Source organism: Haliaeetus leucocephalus, unplaced genomic scaffold, assembly GCF_000737465.1.
Source record: "Haliaeetus leucocephalus isolate CR32 unplaced genomic scaffold, Haliaeetus_leucocephalus-4.0 Scaffold190, whole genome shotgun sequence".
NCBI classification, from domain to species: Eukaryota; Metazoa; Chordata; class Aves; order Accipitriformes; family Accipitridae; genus Haliaeetus; species Haliaeetus leucocephalus.
Window position 1 is genome coordinate 403,117 of NW_010972626.1, and position 21,226 is coordinate 424,342.

Genomic DNA, 21,226 nt, shown 5'->3' on the forward strand with positions numbered 1-21,226 from the left:
AAAAAAAGAAAGAAAAAAAAGCTCAGCCCCTGTATCTGTGCTCTCAGCCTTTGTATTTATTGCCCACCCACCATCTCCTCCACACTTGGACTGAGGAGGTTCACGCACTTCTCCAGCACTTCTCGCCACCGCCTGCAGAGCAGCGGGCGGGTGAAATCGCAGCGTCCTCTCGTAGCAGCCTCGGCGCAGGTAACCGGACTCGGGAAGCCGGGGCTGCACTCCCTGATGCTACGTTACACACAAGGAGTCTCCCACAAGATCCTCCTCTAAATGCAAGCACAGGGACGTACGCATCCTGGAAAACCAACCATCTACCTACAGGAAAATGCATAAAGCCACGTGGAAACGGAATACTGCAGGTGTAGCAGGCTGTGTGTGAAGGCCAGAAAAGCAGCAGCAGCGAAATGGGAAAACACGTCCCTCAGTAGCTGGCGGTGACGGTACGAGGACAGACAAAATTAGCTTTGTTAGAAGGTTGATACTGCAGGACCCCAGCAAGGCCTGTGGGGCTTTGACATCGATGCCGTAGAAAACGGGAGGGCGAATAGCAGGAAACCAAATCTGAATTACCAGCCTTGGGACTTTACAGCAGCTCGTGGAGCAGCAGGCAAGGGGCCGGGAGGACGAACGGGAGGGAGAGCTGCAGGTTTTCAGCTGAGAGGAGAGCCGGCAGCCGCCAGCATCTCGCCGCAGCACCAATCGCCCCCATTAGGCAATTAATTAAACCCCGCGGCGCCGCTTGCACCACCAGTGACAAACGCCTCTCAGCTGCACCAGTTCACATGGACTGCGAAAGGACGTTATTCCAAAAGCTGGGAGGGAAGGGGAAGAAAAGAGAAGAGCACAACGGGAGGGTGAAGTTCGCACCTCACAGCGGGAGCGAGGAAGCCTTTTGCTGTTCAGGTACGCCAGAAACAAAAAGAGAAACTCCTAGCGCAAAGGACAGAACCTTCGGGACGGGGGGAAAGGAGTAATTACACATTTCTGTAAACGTCCAGGAAGACCACAACCCCTTTAGAGAAACCAAAGGACACTACAAGCCCAGCAGCGTGCGCATGAACAGCACGTGCACCCGCCAAGCACGCCAGCTACCAGGTTAGCAAATTATTCCTCATGCCACAGCAAGATAAAAGCCTGCTCATTACTTACAAACACTGTTATTCAGCACCAAAAAAAAAACCCCAACCCCAGCCTCTGTAGTCAGCTCCTCATCTTCCGACAAACGCGGGTTGTTATACAAATCAATTTGTATTCTTCCAATCTGAATAGCAGGTCCGCCGTGATGCACGGCTCCCGGCTGCTCTTCACACACGTGGGGCGCAAAAGCCCTCTTCCCAATTCCAGATTTCTAGCACACGCTTGCTAACGCACCAGCGTGCAATTTAAATCATGCTATATTTGCCACAAATGTTACACCGTCCCCGTCCGGAAAGCAAAGCATCCGCCCTCCGGAGACAAGGCATCCCTTTCCACCGGACCCTGGGCACCCTGATCTCTGCTGGCCAAGGACGGGAGAGTGGGGAGAGCCGCGATGCCTGGCTCCAGCCCAGCACTCCAACTTCAGCGCCAGACTTCCTGAACGGAAAAAACTTTGTCAATAAATAATCCCAATAAATAGTTTCTTTTTAATCAGTTGGTATTTGCAGGCCATTAAGATGCAACAAGCAGTCTCAGGCACTCTTTCTGTACGTTGTTTTTGATGCAGAGAATGTATCGGAAAAATGAGAGAATATCATTAAAGGTTAATTATGAGCAACTTAAAGGTTATTTTTGCATATCTCACCTCCTGGACAAAAGATGCTTCTTCATTACCATACCAGAATATAAATTAAGTTGCAAAGCCTTTAAAATGCGACAAAGACTTTAATTTTGTTGCTGTTTAAAACAGTATGAACAAATACCAGTCCTCCTATCCCTTCTGCAGCCTCTATGCATTGTGGAGAAAAGGGCACCTCCAAAGTGGTCCCACAACTGCAATTAGACCCTCCATCCTTCTCGGTACCCTTAGACTGGAAGCATAAAATGCATGATAATATGGGATGGTCTGGCGGGTCTGGTTCCAGCCACCAGGAGCCCCAACCCAAAATCTCTCCTTGCACACCTTTACCTTTCTTCTGCTCTAAATGGGACAAAGGCAGCTCCTCTCTTATTTGGCTCGCAGCCCATTAAACCCCAATCACACCGTCGACACGGCAGGGACTCACTCGTACCGAGCGGCCTCTGACACCCGGAGCATCCTCCCACCCCTGTAACATTTGATCTGGAAACAGTCAGAGCCTGCCCAAATTTTGAAAGTCAGTTTTGTCCAAAAATGAACGCCACGTATTTTCCTTGGCTGTATCTATCGATGGAAAAAAGCTTACCAAGCCTCACTGAAGGCTGATAGTAGTTTGCTGAATAATTTAATCGCTTTATTATCAGATAATTGCTTTTTCTGACAATTCCATGTTTTCTAGGGTTCTCTGTCTCTCCAAGGGGCGACGCTGCAGGACTCTCCCCTGACTCTGCATGAAGAAGAGCAGGAGCCTTTGCACCCCAGCACTGCCGTCCCCACAAAGCTGGGCAGCGGGGACAGGAGATGTCCATCTGCATGGACCAGCTATGGAGCCAGCATCTTTGAAACCGTACCCAGCTGACGCGTGGCAAACTCAGAGCCTGGTGAACCCACGTAGTGGCTGCGGAGAGATCAGCAGGCTGGAGGAGCCAACCTTCAGCGTCCGTGCCAGTTGAATCCCGCCCATAATGGAAATACGGACATCTCGCCTCGGTTGTCCAAGTTGGCCAATGCCGTCTTCCATGGTGATGCAGCTCTCCTGAGCCGCGGGTTAAATACGAAGGGAAACCAGCTCTCCAGGAGCACCAGCTCTCCAGGAGCTGCCCAGGCTGGATCAGTCATGGCCAGGGCTTGCATGAAATACTTGAAGACCGTCAACTGATCTGGGCCAGGGCGTCCTGACGGCTCCCAGCGATCCTGCCACTAGGTCACGTTAAAACAAATGGGGTGAGCTGTTAAAGGAATTAATTATTGGCGTCTCAACACCCCTGGACCACAGCGGCTAAAAATCTATATGAATCAATGCTTCTCAAAACCACCTCTGTACTGTTTATCCTCTTCAGAGGAAAAAAAGGAAAAAAAAAAAAAAGAGTAGGAAATACTGAGAGCAGCGAGAAGAAAGCGTTGAGAGTCATGAAATCTTTAAAGTGTAGAGAGAGATGTGCCACAGTTAGCAGGGATTATGCCAAGCAGCATCTCAAGCCAGAAAGAGCTGACAGCACACACATTGCCTTTGATGAAGGAAAAATAGGTCATATGCGACCCCAAACATGCAAACAGAGTTTCCAACAACACAAGCAGAAAATCCAAAATATTGCCACCATGCATGGGTGAGGTTGATGGTCCTGGATCCCGTGGAGAGTATGAGCCACGCGAGAAAGCAAGGACCTTTCAAACGTGCCTTGAGAGTCTAAACACGGTTTCAAGAGTATTTTCATCTGCAACAAGCAGAAGGGGAGACGGACAGAACTTTTGCCATCGATCACAAGCTCTAGGCAGTTGCCTTTTCACGACCTCCCGCTCACACGAGCGTCTCCTCAACACGGAGCCTCCAGCTCAGTTCACGAGTGCCAGGACATCCTGGCAGCAGATCTACCCAACACAGCAGGACGGCTCCCACCCAGAGCGTGTCGGCGAGCCGCCTCGCAAGGTAATGACCTAACACAGTAAATGAATTCCAAAGCACAATTGTTTTCAATCTTCATTTAAACCCAACCTTAGTTAATCTCACTTTAATGACATAGGAAATGGAAATCCCCTTAATAAAGTAAGTTATGAATATTTATGAGCCTATTTTTACCTGAAAATTGAATAATTCAATTAATTTTACTATTAATTATTTAATACAAAATTACTATACTGCAAGATCCTAACTTATCTTTAAGAAGCCCCCAGTCAAGATATCCAAGATGAAATACATTCCTTAAGCTGGACTGCCCGACAGGTAAGGACCGGAGCGTGCTCCTCGGGCGATGGGCAGCAGGACGGGCACGAGGCTCGGCTCGGCTCCTGCCCCTCGCCCTGGAGCAGGGTCGGTCCTCCCCTGCAATCCCCCCGCGGCAGAGGGTCGGTCGATGCGGACCCCATCCCTGCCCCAGCTCCGGCTCCAGGCCCTCTCCCACCCCCCCAGCACCGGCAGCGGGGACGGCCGGGCGGGCAGCAGGGCTCACCGCACCTGGCGATGCTCTCCAGGGGAGACAGGCGCGTTTCTTCTCGCTTTTACATCCCCCCCGGGCAGTTTTGCTGAAATAATAATTGTATTAGGTTTGCCTGCCGTGCTCCCTCTAAATCTCATTGTGGACTGGTACCCTCCGCTCCAGCCTAGGCATGAGCCCGCACTTAATGTAACAAATTGAATTTCCCAGGAAATTTCAAAACTCTGGAGCCAGCAAAAATCGCTAAAAAAGTAACAGAGGAAAACAACCACTATTGTGTGTGCATTTTCAATCAGGAAAAGTGATTTCTAACCGGCCTAATGTAATCTGCATCCCTGCTTTCAGCGACCAGTATCAGCAAAAGTTGAGGTGAATAAATGGTACAACAGTCCTCTCCAAGACACGACGTCTCTGATGAGAGAAAGCCGGGTTACTTATTTCTCTGCTTTTCGCTACCTTGGCACATCCTCCAGCCTCGAGCTGGGTCCAGGTTCCCCGAAGCCTCGGCTCACCACGGGGGCTGCGAAGCATCACCCCCCCGCAGCCCGCGCCGGCTTCCGAGCCGAGGACCAGCTCTGCCCGGTGGGACGAGCCCTTCCCACTCCCACCCCAGGCATGCAAACGGAGCTCGGACGGTTTTTGTTGTCGTTGCCGCTGTTATGAACCGGGTCCTGACAAGTCTGTGATTTACCAGGTTGGGATTTTTCTGCGGGAAACGCTGCCCAGCCTACTGTCCCTGCCCGTGACACTAAAAAGTGATGCTTTTTTTCCTGAAGGCAGGAGAGGGGAATTAAAATGCTAAAAATAACCCAGGAGGTAGCAGAAGTAAAACTGAATTCCCCCAAATGCATACCGACAGCGTATGTAAATCGCTATTGATTTGTAGGAGCAGGCTGCTGCCCAACTTTTTTAGTTGCAGGAATCTTAATGTCTCACTGCCTAAAACAGCATTTGGGCTCTAACCTCGTAGCTTCTGGGCACGGCCAAGTCTTTTCAGTGGCCTAAGCCTCACTTGTGAAACACAGGTGAAGCTACATCGGATCGCTCAAGCGTATTTTTAAAATCCCCTAGAAATGATAATTACAGAAGGCACTTAGAAACAGATAAGCAAAGTATCTTCATCTAGCAGAACGTTTTTGGACTAAGAAGGTCGGCTTTGTCACTGAAATTCCAATGTAAATAACAATTAAGTTCTACTTGATATACAAATGTCAAGTAATTTTTTTTTTTTGTCGTCACGATTTGCATTTAAACTTGGAAATGTCAGAGACTTCAGCCTTGCTGCATTAGCAGAAAGCTTCCCCAGTTCACCCTGCTGAGTGGAATACCCACTGTGGATTATCTGGCACATTATCAAGTAACCAAACACCATTTCAAGGAAACATCAAGGTCGATGCCTTGCGAGGTGTACTTGTTAATTTATGTTGATAAACGGGAGTGCTTAAAAGACTGTTGTAATAATACTCCAGTATACTTGCATCAGCATATTTTATCAATTAGAGTCATTCAACAAGAAGTTTCATAAAAAAGCCATTTTAGCGACCTTTAAAAGCTTTCTCATCGCTCCTCTAATGCCACCACAACAGCATCGTAAGAGGGTTCCTCCTCCATCCACGACCAAAGTGACACCTGACCGGTACTGTGTTGTAAACACGGGAACTTCTTTATGAGAAAGAGATGAAGACGTTCGGAAACGGCAGGCAGGGCTCGAAACGAACTCTTCCTCTTTTGCCACCTTCTGCATTAGCTCAGTAACCCGGGAAGTCGCCAACAGCTCCGGCAACCGCCGGCCCCCGACGTGCATCGTCCAGCCGCTCTCAGAGCCCGCTACAGCCATCCATCTAGCAGCGATTCCTCGGGTCATGCTATACATCATCTTATTAAGAAACTCCGTAAACGTCAGTGGTGCAATTAATTTTTATTAATTGTCCGAGATGAAATTAGCAGCACCCACAGCAGCAAACAAAGAACAGGGAGTGTTCCAGTTCAGCGCTGGATCGATGTCGTTAATTCTGTAATACCGAGAGCCCTGATTGTATGAACTCAGCATTTAACTCTTCCAATTAATTTTTATATTAAAAAAAAAAAGAAGGAAAACTAACTCAACAATTTAAGAAGGTCCTTGAACAGCCGTCACAACTTTCCATCTCCTGCGACACTCATTCTTTCAAGTCTAAACACACAGGAGGAAGGTATTGTAATATTAATCAGACAATTTTCATGCATTGCCTTTAGCAAACCAAACTCTTAAAATCATAAGACACTGCTACAAAAACATTTATAATCTCCTATCTCTAGTGATGCCATGTATACCCAGACTAGTTAATATGTTTTTCTGACCACTTAATAGGCTTATCTGGCAAAGGTTCAGCAAGAAATTATTTCGCCTTAATTCCAAAACGTAGACTACCAGGTCAGAAGAAAGCTTTTTCTCATATTATCATACTACCTGCTGTCCTGCAGCCAAGAAGGGGAGTGAAGCAAAGTGTTTATGCACCCACCAAGGTGAGACTCTTGGCTGCCATCCACAGGAAAGGTCCATCTATGGGCCCTTCAGCCACCACAGCAGCTTTGGGTCTTGCAGAACCATTTGAGAAAGCAATTGGGTTTCAAATGTCTCTCTTTCCAGGTATTATGGACACAAATGCATTACTTAAAGATATCACGAAAAAATATAGAACAGACTGGGGAGGGGACGGACGGACACCCCAAACCAAACCTAAAATCACATAGCTTTTTTTCCCCTTATTTCATGGAAAGCAGATCTTCTCTGTGCCCCAACTACTGCTGCACTGCGCTCCTCCACCTCCGCCCTCCCCTCGGCTGGGAGCTACGAAACACCCAGGCAATTAATCTGCCCTACTCGTTAGGGTCAATACCGGTCCTTGCGTCTCACTGTAATTTCTGCTCCTGCTAATTACAGAGCGAGGCAATGCCAAACCCAGCAACAAGCTGCCCAGGACACCGCCGGCACTGGGTCTCTGCAGCGGATGGCGATGGGATGCGGGATGCTAAAAAAGGCTCTTCTCCCACCTTGGTCCTAGCAGGCTCCCTCTGATAACCCTGCCCTTTTCAATAGGAAAGAGGTGGATTGGTAAAAAGAAAAAGAAGAAAAAAACCCATGACATCAGAAAGCAAGTTTTTTGTGTTGGTGAGACATACGGAAACTTTGCGAGCCTGAAACGGCAGGAAAACATCCGCAGCCGAAACGTCACGTATCGGTTCCCAAGGGAGCGGAGGAGTTAAACATTTATGGCAGCGTGAAGAAGACATGACATTTACTGAATAATAAACTGCAAACATGTCTGTTAATGCGGCTTTTTGGGATCTCCTCGCCATCAAACACTTAACCCCAGCAAGAAAAACACCAAAACGCAAACAATCCCTGCAACTGCATGTTAAACAGGCAGAGCACAGGGGAGGGCTTTGCGCTTTTTTATTTATTTAAAGTTGGAGGCTGCAGGGAGCACTGTCAAGATAAATAGCCTGCAACCTCGCTCACAGGCTTTCAAACCCCTTCATCTGAAGGCATACAATTAAATCCTGAACAATCGGGTTAAAACTTTAACCTGTCAAGATTGCAGCTGTTCCATTTTTAATCAATCTGATTTCATTCAATAAAATGCTCATTAAGTCAATTAATGAGAGTTTGGTGTCACAAGCCATCAAGCATGACTGGGAGCTTTTGCTCGGTGGCCAACGCATTGATTAGCGAGTCAAGTCGTCAGTGAGAATGAGTCAATGTGCTGAAGCATGAGCAACGTTACCTTGTTTTAGGGGAAGTTGTTAGCCATTCTTCATGCTTTTCAAACGTTATTAAATAAGCTGCAATTTCCTGAAAGAGAAACGCAGAAAGAAAAAAAGAGTTATTTGCATGGCTGTGTTGGAAACCGGAAAGTTCTATAACAGAGAAGTTTTATAACTGAGACAAGGAGCTGCCAGCCCCGGGTTAGGTCGCAGCTTCAATCAGGTTTTGACTGCAATAGTGTGCTCAGTCAACGTTTGTATTTGTGCCACCAAAGCCAGACTTAAATAACATAATGAAGAGATGCAAACGAGGAAAGACATTAACATTTTCCAGCGCAGACAATTTGCTGGTAATTTTGGTGACCGCAGCATCGCCGAGAGCCTGGCGTTACGTCAGGAGGCAAAGGGGAAGGCAGCGACAACACGGACACGGGAAGCTAAATTAAATATTTATAAATAGAACAGCATCACTGCAGAGAGAATTACTGAATTATTAATCGTTGCCATAAAAAGCCAGCGGGTGACATCAACATAAGTCATCGCTCCCACTTGCAGGAATGATACGGGCGATTACTTCCAGATCAGAACCGATTTGTTCGCAGGAAATTATCGGCGCCGGCGAGATAATTCACGACGGTGCTTGTACATACGCCTGACGAACGCGGGATGGCCGCCCATCAATTTCCTTGGTACAAACCCGGAGCAGTTGTGGGGCGGCCACGCTGCAGACAGGCTGAGCGTCGCCAGCAGCCCTGGGAGAGACCAGGGCGATCCGCACCGGAGGAGATGCAGGACCAGTGACCGTCCCAAACGGCGACGGCTGCCGTCACCACACCAGCAACGTCCCGACACCTAGAGATTGCCAAGGAGCCCTGGGGCTGCAGTCCACAGGCTGCTGGAAACAAGGTCCCCCCCACCCCGAAGATATACTCAGAAATACGTAGGGTTTTGATGGTTCTCTTCCAAAAATTGCCTACCAGCCAGGTCCAGAGTCTCCCTCTCGGAGGGAGACTTGCAACAGCAAAAGCTACGCAGGAAGGTCAGCGAGGCTGCCCTGAGTGTTCCATTGCCTCAAATTAGACCACGAAAACGCGTGCAGTTTAATCTCCAGAGCTCCTGCAACAGAAATGTCTACAGGCTGTGCCATCGCAAAGGTAACGCACACACAAGAAATGGGTCTTTCGACCAGGAGATGATTTTTTTTTTTTAAAAAAAGATAGTTCTATATAAGGGTTGTAGCTGTGTAGTACCAAAGCTAAAAAAATCCACAATGCTCTCCAACCAGCTGGCCCAAGCATCTGCTAGAGCCACAAAATGCAATTATATTACTCCCAAACGAGACGTAAAAATATCTTGTTTCCAATACTCTTGGTTTTAAGACTCATACTTAATGTCCTCTGGGTATTGCAGCGGTGCCAGATCTCCGTGTTATGTACTTTATTAGAGTTGTGTGAATGTCATATTAATGACTCCTGACCAACATGTTTACACTGCAAATAAATTCTCCCAGAATCCACTGCCGCACCCCTCGCTTCCCAAGCCCGACTCTGCATTTTTAAACGCCTACCCTAGCAGCAGACGATGGGAGCAGTACCGCTTCTCCGTGAGCCAGGAGGAGGAGCAGTGACATGAAGCTCCGAAAACACTTCTTTTTAATTTCTGGCTAATTGCCACATAAAATTCAATACCAAAATAACCCGGTGCAGCCCTCCACCAGGACGCCGGTTGTTGGCACAGCATCTACACTCGCGACCTTCCCAGAGGACACGCCAAACCTTGTGCTTTTACAGAAGCCACAGTTGAATCAGATGCAAGTGCTAAAATTCAGCCGCTGCACGGCCAAAAAGGTCTGGCCCCAGATTTCCACTGGGGTCCAAACAGGCATTGCCCGTCGCTCCCCACAAGAGCCACCGATGCAGCGTTAACTCACGGCTTTGACGCAGGGTGCGAGTTGTAGGAGCCAACCGCTGATTTCATATGTGTGTGTGTGTGTGTGTGTATGTGTGTGTATATATATATATATATACACATAAAAAAAATACTCTGCAACTGAAGTTCTTCAAAAAATATGAAACAAGATCTCTGCTTTTTTTTTTAAAGCCAGTACAGTATTTCCACCAAATGTGCTGCGGTCTGCAGAATTTTATTCCCAGCCCATCCCACATTATGGCCTCGAGTCGCTACATTACAAATCTGCGTCATCTCGCACCTTACAGGGAGATGAGCTTTGGAGATACCAAGGAACGAGTGCCAGCAGATGCCGAAGAGGGAGCTCTCTATATGTCCTCTCTAACACCCAAGTCCCCCGGACGCTCGCAGCGTATGATCTGCATGAGCAGGCATTTACAGAAACAAATCCCTTCAATGCAGAGACAGATCCGGCTGATTCACCCTCAAAATCCTGCAAAAATAGGCATGTTTGGTGGGCTTCAGATTAGCATGGGATTTTTGCCTATTCCTACTAAAATTAAACTTGCCGTAAGGAGAATAAAGCAATTTTTAACTTTTGTGGCTGAACAAACAAACGCATTGCTACAGCAGAGAAAACCAAAGTATTTCAGGTGAATGAATGCTGCTCTTACCCAAGGCTCATTTACTTTATTCCCTCCAGCCAGCCTATACCCTGCACACTCAGAATCTTCATCCCAAGACTGTCCACCGATGGGAGGAGCTGCGGCAACGAGACGCTCCCATCTGGAAGGAGAACGTTTGTTTCCATGCTGCCGGCCCGGGCCTGCTCAACAAATTTGGACAGACCGAAGAATAAGCTGCTGATCGACGCCGCAGGCATGTGGGCGACCCACTGAAACACATGCACCGAAACACAGGCATGTTCCACAGTACAGAAAGGCACAGCTCCAACCAGACGCCAGGCTGGATCTTGAGACAACTCAAAACGCGTAATTCAATTCTTCTAACAGGATAAAAGAAGGATCCGCATCAATCAGGATAGGAGCTCCCCCAGGCTTTCTGCTTAATGACATATTACAGCCTGATTTCCCTCCTCCAGAGGAAATACCTTGGATAACAAGGAAAATCTAGCTCACGGCAGTGCTATAAATTAACACGCAGAGCAGAGAGATGGTGAATCCTCCACGCTGCCTTCCGTGCCCCGAGTGCTCAGAATTACAAGGACCGACATGCAAATGGGGAAAAAAAAAAAATTCCCAAAATCTCCTGCCTTGTCTGCTCGCCTTGCCCATGCCTGCCTGCAACCCCATCACCCGGAGCACCGCACCCTTCACCAGGACGTCTTGGCATCACCAGCAACGAGGAGCCGGCACGCTCAGTGTCGCAAGCTACCGTGCCAACAGCTCCTCGACCCGGTTTGCGTGCTGCTGGTGCAGCGGGGGGGAGCCGAAACCAGGCACGCAGAGTCCGAAGAAGGTTCGGCGTCAGGAGAATTCCTGCCACGGTGCCTGATCGCTCCCCCAGCCGCAGGACCCCACGCCACGCTGGGGAAGAAGCGGTGAGCAGAAACGCCGGTTTATGGTTTTGACACCTACGTGCCAACTTCTGTCAGTACGTAAGCACCGCGACTCTGGGAGAACAATCCCTCGTCTGCCACCTCAAACTGGAGCAGAACTGCGAGAAACAGATGACTCGGTGATGCTCGGCGATGCCGGCGGCGAACGCTCCCGCACATGCAAAGCCCGGCGGAAAGGCATATCTCGCGTACCGGGGGGAACCCTGCACAGGGACTGCACAGCAAAACACCGCGTTTCGAAGGGAGGGAGAGAGCAGAGCTGCATGCACCAGGCACACGAAGCAGAGGAGCGCAGCGGCAAGACGCCTTGGGTCAGCGCCCGCAGCCTGGATGGAGAAAGCCTGTCCCAGGGATGGGATGCACAGGACCAGGATGGGGAGGATGCGCTGGGGAAGGCTTCTCTGCCATCAGCAGCAAAACCCCTTTAAACCCCGGTCTTGAAATGTTCTGCTTTCTGTAACTACACATCTTTGTGTCCGTGGCCCAGGAAAGTCCCAGAAAACCGCAGAAGCCAGGGTTGGCAGCAAACAGAGGTGGATGCTTCGAGGTCAGAGGCTGGAGCGAAAGGAGATGCTTTTCATGGAAGAGACAACACAGGGGGCATGCACACACAAATCCGCAGCCAAGCAGCTCCTCCAAGCAAAGCCCAAACCAAGCTAAAGGTGAGCCTGAGCAGCTCAAGTCATAAAAAAAGCTGGTTTTTTTCAAATCCGAGGAAAGCACCACCTGTGAGCTGCAAAACACAAGGACAAGGTTTCTGAGAAGTCTTGAAGCCGCAGGCAGCACAGAAAGAGCTGCAGCTGGGAGCAGTCAGCACTCCAAAAACCCAGGGTCAAACTCACCCCCAGCAGCCCAAGTCTGGAAACTTTCCTCCGAGACACCATATCCCACACAGCTTCTTGCAACAAATGAATTCCTACAAAGTTTTTGCTATAGACAGGTTGGAAAAATAAATCCAAAAGGCCCAGAAAAAGTGGTCAGGCTAACGCTGCTGTTTTATCAACAGTGTGCAAGAGGTGCTTTTTGAAGCGTGTGCCTGTCTGCGCTTTGGGGCACAAGCAGGGCTGCTAACGAAGAGCCGGTGCTCATCAGCTGCGCGGGGCATGTACCCCTTTGTCACACCAACACAGTCTTTCCTTTTGAAAGAAGGGGGAAGAAACAGATTTATCACCAGAAGACACAAAGTCATTAAATAATTAAAAACAAAACTATAGGCACAATAAAAGCCCTCTGATAAAAAAACCCCTGCATTTTAATGTGCGTTAATTCCCCTAATGATTCACTCTGTATGTCTTCCAGGGTCAAATCAATGTCTTCACCAAAAAATTCAATTATGTCCCATTCATCGTATCTCTGGAGCGAGGCTATTGTTTGCTTTTGTCTCCTATCAAACCCTTTTCCATTGCTTCTTGCCCGAGATTACAAACAAAAGGCAGTGTGGCACCAGCAAGGTCAGACAAGACAGAGCCAGGCTTTGAAACCCCAGCTCTCTGTCCTCAGCTTTGCTGTTTAATTATAACGCGAGCAGAGAAAATAAAAGGACATGCACGCTTGCCATAAACGCCCGACTCATCACCGCTGGCGAGTCCCTGTGGGGCACCGGTCGGGGTAAGTGACACTGGATGGACCCCAAGGCCACCCAAGAGCATCTCTGTGGGCAAGGGTACCACGCACCAAGCCCAGCAGCCCCTTGGCTGGGACGTCCCACCCGGCCCCGCATGCCTTCTAAGCCCAGTTTTGGAAAAGACGTCAGCAAATAAGCTGAGCGAGCTTTGCTGAGAAAGGTCAAAATACCGAAACTTGTGCGGATCCAGCTCTGTTTCTGACTGTGCCTGCCGATTCCACGGCAATGCTCGGACCGTGCCTTTCCCACCTAAGTGAGAGCCTGTAGGACTGAGCCCTATGTTCATAGCTTGTAAGAGACTGGTAAGGAAAAAAGGCTTAATTTGATCAGCTAATGGAAGCACCCCATAAAGCAGTGAGGTAATTTCACATTAAAATCACACGAGTTATGTTTCATCCTAAACTTGGTCATACAATTCAGTGGTTTAATTTATACTTTGTTGCTAGGGCTGAAAGCATTTTACATAAACGAACATTCATTTTTATTTTGCGCTCCCCCGTTTGCTAAGATTATTAGTTTGAACGCGTCCAAGAGCCATCAGCTGTAAAGCCAAGCTAACCGCACCAGACGGGACACGCGCGGGCTGTAGCGTCTCCAGACGACCGCCACCGAAGCCCTTCCCGTCGCTCGTCCTCCGGCTTCGTGCCGACGGCCCCACGCGGGACCTGCGCCGTCAAGCCCCGGGTGAACCCAGCGGAGGAGCGAACCGCAGACGTTATCAGCTCGGGGTGCTGCGCCGGGAGCCCGGACCGAGGGGCAGCGGCGGCGGCAGGAGAGCCAGCACCGCGCTTCCCACCCGCCGCTACGTGACCGCAGCTTCTCGGCTGCTTCAGGACTCTGTCCTGCTCTCAGGTGAAGGACCGGCAGGGGAACGTGCACGTTGTTTGGAAGAAAAAGTTATAAAGAGCTCGGAAACTCGCAACAAATACCCCTGCCTGGCAGCAGACAATCTCCGAATCTGAATTTCAGCCCGGAGGAGATGCGAGGAAAGGCTATCGCACAGGACGCCTGTCATAGAGACACGAGCGCCGGAGACGGCAGGGCTGCAAGTGCAGAGCCATCGCTCGACAGAGCCGGCAGGCAATCGTCCCACACGGCTCTCGCCCAAAACCCTGAGCGCGGGCGCTCCTTAGCACGAGCTAACTGGGATTACTGTTGTCCCAGAGATGGTACCAAGGGGCTGGCTGAAGCCACGGATTCGAGCGGCGGCGGCTCTCTCCTCCCAGCTCAACCCCCTCCAGGTCATCTCTGCATCCTTGCGAGGGTATCAGCAATTCCCACCTGATCTCTCAAAAGAAAAAGAGAAACTGGAACCCAAATAGGATTCCCCGTGCCAGGTAGCTTAGGCCACCTATCTTGTCTCCAAGCAATAAATCATTAGTTTAAAAAAAACAAAAGTCTGAATTTCAAGTTATTACTTTGTATGAATTATACGCATCCAAATTAATAAGCTTGAAATGTATGCGTATTTTAAGAGGAAGCAGGAGAGTTTGTACACATCTCTGGATTTATACCACAGAGCTAATAAAGTTGCATTCTCTTGAGCAAGCACATTTATTCTCTCAGGAAATCTTCACGTCCTCGCTGCTATAAAGACAAATTCCAGCCCATCGCTTCCTTATCGTCCTTCCACTCTGAAATGAAAATACAAATTCATGTTGATTATGTAGCATCTCCTCAGCTGGGATCAAGCCATTTTCATTTTCTAGCCGTCCCTGCTCTCAAAGCCATTAATATTCTGAATATTACAACTACAAACTGATCTGAAAGCCACACAGAGCAAGGTCTCACTACCTTGTTTAAGCATCACTGGAACAAAAATTGCAATACCATTTCATTCGTCCAGCTGTTTGGCCTAAAATAGCAATGCAGCCTTGAAAGGGACATCGCTCGGTGAGCTGGGGAGAAATGAGAAGCAAGAGAAAAGCAAACAAAGCTTCTGAGTAACCAGCAGAGAAACACAAGTCAGGCTGCTGTCGGGTTGAGAAATACCTGTCAACAGCAAACACTTCTACACCAAAATGTTTTATTTCCTTTTGCAGGCAGTGCTTTATTTTTTGTCTCCAAGTGTTACCCATCTGCAACTTTCTTAAGTAAAAATGTTGATCTGCACACTCCAAAGCTGAGAAGAGGAATAAACCCAAATATTACTACGGTTTTACTGACAACCTGTGTTAGCGATACAAGCTGGAGGCTGATGGGATAGAGGCGTCCTCGTGTTGCATTTTGCCAAGAGAAGCCAGAGTAGGTTGTCAGGCTGGATTCGCACGGCTTTGGTTTTCCAAAGCGTGCCAGGGATTTTCTTCCAAAAACCTGCCCAGCCTCCCAGCAGCAGCCACGCTTTGCCGGGACTCACTCTAATTGTCCCCAAATGCACGGCAGGGAGAAGCGGGACGGCGTGGTGTTACCCCGTTTCGTGTCTGATGAAAGGTACCTGAAAGCAAGCTCCCCAGTTACTACAGCACCTTTTCCATCACGACGGAATTAAAGACAAAAATAAACTAAAACTTCACTTAAAATGTATTTTTCTAACTGAGTAAGGGTACACTAACTAACATCCTATCAAATTAGATGGAAGCTTGGTTTTATTATCAGTATCTGCAGCTAACTAATTGAATCATTTACAACCACCACCACACTGAGGGGCTCTCTGTCCCAAAAGCGGGAGGCTGTAGCGGGGGGGCTGCCGTGCACAAAAGCCTCCGCTACACCCTTGTCCCCTGTGGGAAAAAAACCGGCATCGGTCCCTGTTTCCTCAGTACCCTTGTGGGGGGAGAGATCCGCTTTGTAACGAGGTCCCTGCCTCCTCAGGACTCAAACTTCGTCTCCTCGGAGCCAATGCAAATTCCTCCTCGCTGTATAGCTACGAGGCGCTATTGGGAAAAGTGGATCCCTGCATCCCTGACACCCCTCCCTCCGAATATCCTCCATCCCAGAGCGATGCTCTTGCCCTGGGGATGCCCTTCTCCATCGGCCGCCTGATGGCACCTATGCAAGGATGCTCTGCTTCACCCTATGCTCCACCACCACAGCTCCCCCAGCAAATGGCTGGATTTTAAATGCCCGTTTTCTGGCAGACAGAAAAACCGCAAGTCGCCAGGACGTGGCGGCTTCCGGAGCCATCACCGCTGGGGGTCCCAGCTAGTCGCCTGGGGAAGAAAAGGCTTTTCTCTATTCCTGGAGCAATAAGCCAAACCCTGCTCCGGAAGGGTCTTAAAGGAGATTTATTTTGCAGAAGCCGTTTTAGAGCCTCTGTGTAGGAGAGAGTGATAAATATTCCGGCTTTCCCCAGTCTCCGCTGCTGCTGCTTGTCCCCCTGGGAAGCGGCAAAGCAACCGGAGAGGGGAGAGGGAGAGAGAAGGCGTAAAGGGGGGAACAAAGGATTCATTTCCAAAACCTGGGACAGGTGAACATGACCTGGTGACGTTCACCCACGAGGATGCAGGGATGGAGAGGGAGAGCTCACCCCCGTTAACCGGGGCCGTGCTCGCGTGCAGCAGGGGCGCTTATTTATACCCATGAAAATACCATTAAATAGCTTAAGCCAGACCACTTGGTCTATTACTCTAATGGGTGAGAAAACCACAGTTTTGGGGGCCCAAAGTGTTTCTTGCTTTCCCTTGCTTAGCCAGAGAGCAGATGACCTGCAGCCTGCCAGCTGCTGCCAGCTCCTTCGCCCAGCCTTGCCCAGCAGAAAGCACCTCTGCAGAGTTTAAATCTTGCAAAAGAGGCGCAATGGCAGCCCTGGGACCACTAATTGGCACCGCAGGAGAATAAAGCCACGGAGTGGAAAACGCATTTGGTGGGGGAGATGTACGTCTTGTTTCTCCGTGTTGTGCACGGCGACGAGCGGCTGGATTGCAGGCGCTGGGATGTTTTCATTAATAACAGCGTCTCGCTAACCATCTGCTAAAGGTCCACACTATTAATTTAACAGAAAAAAATGGAATAGATTACGCTTACAGTTTTCAATTAAAGTACATGATGTCTTCAAACTGCAACCTTAATTAGACATTACAGGATGACATTTAGGAATCCTGAACTGATCAAGTCATCCGATTGCGAAGGCGTTCCACAGTAATGCCAGGGCAGCACGCACCCAGGGTGCCGCCGAAAGGGGTGCCCCTCGAGTTTTAACGCTTGAGCAGCTTGGCTTAACTCCTAAACTTAAAGGAGTAGAAGGGTGAAACCAACAGCAGCCTCAGCACAACAAAAAACCCCAGCTTCAAACAGGCTTGGACACATTCCCAAAGAAAACTTATGGAGAGAGACAGGAGTGCAGAAAGGGGGGGGGGGGGAAAAAAATAACAGAGGTCAGATATGTAACCAACATCATCCAAACCCAAGCCATGGCACGATTTACACCTACACCTAAACACTTCCAGGGAGACTTCATGGAAACGGAGAACTTGATCTACCCAGACAAAGGTGCCCCACAGCACCCCCACTTAACAACCACTTTCCTGCATCCCAGCAAATTCTGACCGTCTCCACTGATAATTAATAATTAATGATTATTTTACACAATCCCATTTAGACTGCATTCATAGAACATTTTCCAGCACACGTAAGACTTCAGCCCACTCTGCTATACTTTTCATTAGAATTTTAATTTGAGAAGTTGCTGGAGATTGTTTATTACTAGAAGAAAAACGGCAATTGAGCTGTACAGATTTGTAAGGCTCAGCTCAGTTAAGTCAAGGCATTTCCTCCAGGTCACCATGACCAGAGCTCAAAGTGGCTAGCCCTTGTCACTCTTAAACTTCTCTAAGTTTAGCAAGCGGACAACTTAAATGCTTTATTTTCAAGGCTAAACCCGGTATGAAGAAACTCGATTAAGACGAGAAATAATTTTCTCTAAAACTGATGAAAATGAGAAGAAAAAAAAAAACCCCAGTCAAGTGAATAAGCAGTGATTAACAGACACCAGAGTTAAATGACATCTGCTCAGCAAAGTCACCTGCCAAATACACGTGGAAAATAGTAAACTTAAAATATGCAACAGGTCTCTATAACAAGACCATAATTCTGCACAAAGGCACTTAGCAATAGCTGTCCTGAACTGCTCACCTCAGAAGTACCGTTAGTCACAAGTATTAGCGACGTCAGACCTTGAATCAGGCAGTGCCTAATGGGATTAGGATGGATTTTATCTTCCATTTCAGTCCCAAACTGAGGGATAGTCAGTGGAACAGAGCAATATTAAATAATGCCCAATCTTTAGTTACTGGAAAATACCAACCGATCATTACATGATTATTATTATTATTATTATTCTTTTTTTTAAATGACCTTGGACTAAACTTTGCACTTTAAAGAAATATATGAACTATCATCTTGCTGTCACTGTTAGCTTTAGTACACAAATGGGACTTCTCTTCCGTAGCCTGAAAGCCTCAAATAGGCAGTGGGATAAAAGAAGAAAATTCAGTGAGATACGTGTATCTACGTTGCATCAATTACAGTATAACAGTAAAAACTTCAATTATTTTACATAGTTCGAACAATCATGTGGTTTGAAGATGCTGAAGAGTGTCCCCATCCTCTGGAGCCGGCACAGCACCACGGGGAGATGCTGCCCTGCTCTCCACTCCCACAGAAACCAAGGGTAACATTTAATTTTCTGCAGCTCTCCTCCATTGACTGGCAAACCCCACCCGTGCTTTGGTGCAGCAGCCCTGCTGAATGCAAAATCAAAGGGCACTCTTTACCTAAAAAATGTAGCAAAAATACAGATTTGGGAGAGAAGAGGCCCCAAATGACTTTGCCCTTGAACCGCTTCGTGTTTATTCTGGCAGTCTCCCACTGAGCCCAGCCAAACCATCACACGTGAGGGAGAAACACGAAGGATCTCTATATAAAGACATACCACTCCACTGTAATGCTGTATATAGGGGTTTTTCCCCCCTTCACCTCTCTAATTCTTCCCCAGCGCTAAGGCATGCAGGCTACATTAGTAAACATTTTCCAGACAGCCCCTCACATTTTTATTGTCTTCTTCAATTAAGGACGACAAATTGAGAATATTTAGCTCTTTTGGCTTGTTTCAGTAAAACAGCCGAGTTAATGTCAGCTGGAAGAACGGTGGCTGAAGTAGTACTTCAGGCAGTATCTGCGTTATTCATCCTTTTCCCCTTCTTTATTCAGGTTTAAGTACCACATCATCAGCAAATGTGCTACATTTAACTTTTTATTTTCCATCCAGATTGGAAGAGTTCAAACCCGCTTGATTTCTGGTTTTTAAGGGAAAGCAGCAGCTTGTTGTAGGCAAGGAAGCACCCAAAGCTGAACCCCCACCAAGGGAGCAATCCCACGGCAGCCACTGGAGGAGATCCGCAGAGAGGAAAACCCGCAGAGCTGTTCCCATCACCTCCCGCCAAAGCCACTGGGCACACTCTCCTGCGAGAGGCCGTTCCATATCTCCAGTCGAGTCCGGCCAAGTCCAACATCTCCAGCCCTGGTAAACAAGGGGGCTGAAGGATGCTGGTGGATTTTAAGCCGTAAGAATCTGGACTGCTGGCCTTAGGAATACATTTTGGGGGAAAACGTCAGGTTTTGTTTATTTGCAGCCTGCTGCTACAATCACTTGGCTGGGAGCCTACAGGGATTTCCTCCTTTTGGGTTTCAAAGAGTAAAATGCAGACACGAAAAGAACAGCACTGGTCAGAGCAGGATACCGTGCTTGGTATTTGCAATTATTCTTTCCTAACTTGCCAAATGTGTAGCCTTAAATCGCAGTTGTCGGTGCGAGGCTATGAGGATGCTACATGGGTGCTGTGCGGATACCGCCCGTACGCCCGCTCGGGGAGGAGATCTCCATCCAGCACCAGAGCAAAGCCCTGGCTGGCCCCAGCGCTCGTTCTTACACTCGAGACCAGAAACCCACCGCGTGTTCCCCTGTGGATTGGGATCGACAAGCCCGCACGTGGTCCCTCAGCCCCGGGTGCCCTTTGCTTCCAGCCCCCTGGGTGACAGCCGACCCGGCTCTGGCTGCGAGCATCACCCACCAGCCCAGCTCGCCCTCCTTCCCACTACGCCGGTGACACAAAGTCCTGCTCTTTGCAACGAGGCAGCTACACCCAAACACCAGATGAGATGAAAATGTCCGCGCTTTCTCGATTTGCCTCTCCCTGCAAGGAGACAGCAGCAAACCCTTCCACCAAAGAACTGTGCAAGGTTCATTAAAAGGAAAATATCCATGGTAATTGCCCCTTTCTGCATATTCCTCACTCCAATATTCTCTAACATAATAATGTTCTACATTCCTGCAGAACTGTCTTTTCAGCATGTTTTTGCATTATGCCTAATTTTGTAAGAGTTTTTCAGTCCCACATAATGACACAGTTCAATGCAGAATCAGATATAAATCTGGCTTAAGAGACTCTCAACAGGAATTCATTTAAAACTGTAAATGTTAAAAGATTCTGTCTCTGATTTATGGCGTTTCCTTATTTCAAACAGGGAATTAAAATCCTTCTTAAAAGATACACATTAAATCATGATAAAAGCTGTGTTCGAATGAAGATGCTGGTCCGACCGAGAGCCACAAAGCACGGAAAGCTGGAAGGAGCAGTAACTGGTGCATTCTACGTTCTCGGCTAAAGCGGCGCTGTCCTGCGACGAACTCGGTCCCCCACATCTTTGTCAGTGTAAAGTGGTTTTCTGGCAGTTGCTGCTGCTGCTTGCATGCTTCATATATCCCCCTCCTGCCCTCCAAGTGCAAGGATCTCTCTTCTCCTGAAGATCTAGCTAAATAAAGGAGTTGCTTTACCAGAAATGATTATTTCATGGTTTTATTCCTTTTGTATTGTTTACATGGAAGACTCTCCCAGCTCTCCAAGGTGCTCTGTAAATATCGCACAAGCGCCCCTGTATTGTTCTGCAATACAATTTTTAACCTTAAAAGAAACTACCAATGCTACTCATTATTATCACTCCTATAATAATTCTTAATGTTTTGTACTTGTGAACAGATAAAATGGTACTGATCGAGTCTGGAGCATCACAGCATTTGCAGCCCCACACCCAAGCATGGAGACACTGATGAAAGTTTACAAAAAGCTTTTGAAATGAAGCCGTGCAGTGTGCCGATACAATTCCCAAGTCCTTTATTAAGTAGCCAAGATCCCAAAAGAAGAGGGGCCTACGAAAGACTAACG

General features: G+C 48.3%; 1 protein-coding gene across 1 annotated transcript in view; it reads right to left on the minus strand.

The window, feature by feature from the left end:
- The window catches only part of CAMTA1 (calmodulin binding transcription activator 1), a 321,555-nt gene that overhangs the window by 234,193 nt on the left and 66,136 nt on the right, over positions 1–21,226 (minus strand). Inside the window, exon 5 of the mRNA XM_010565346.1 lies at positions 7,977–8,044. Coding sequence (XP_010563648.1) covers positions 7,977–8,044 — 68 coding nt within the window. The remainder of the gene's footprint in view (positions 1–7,976; positions 8,045–21,226) is intronic.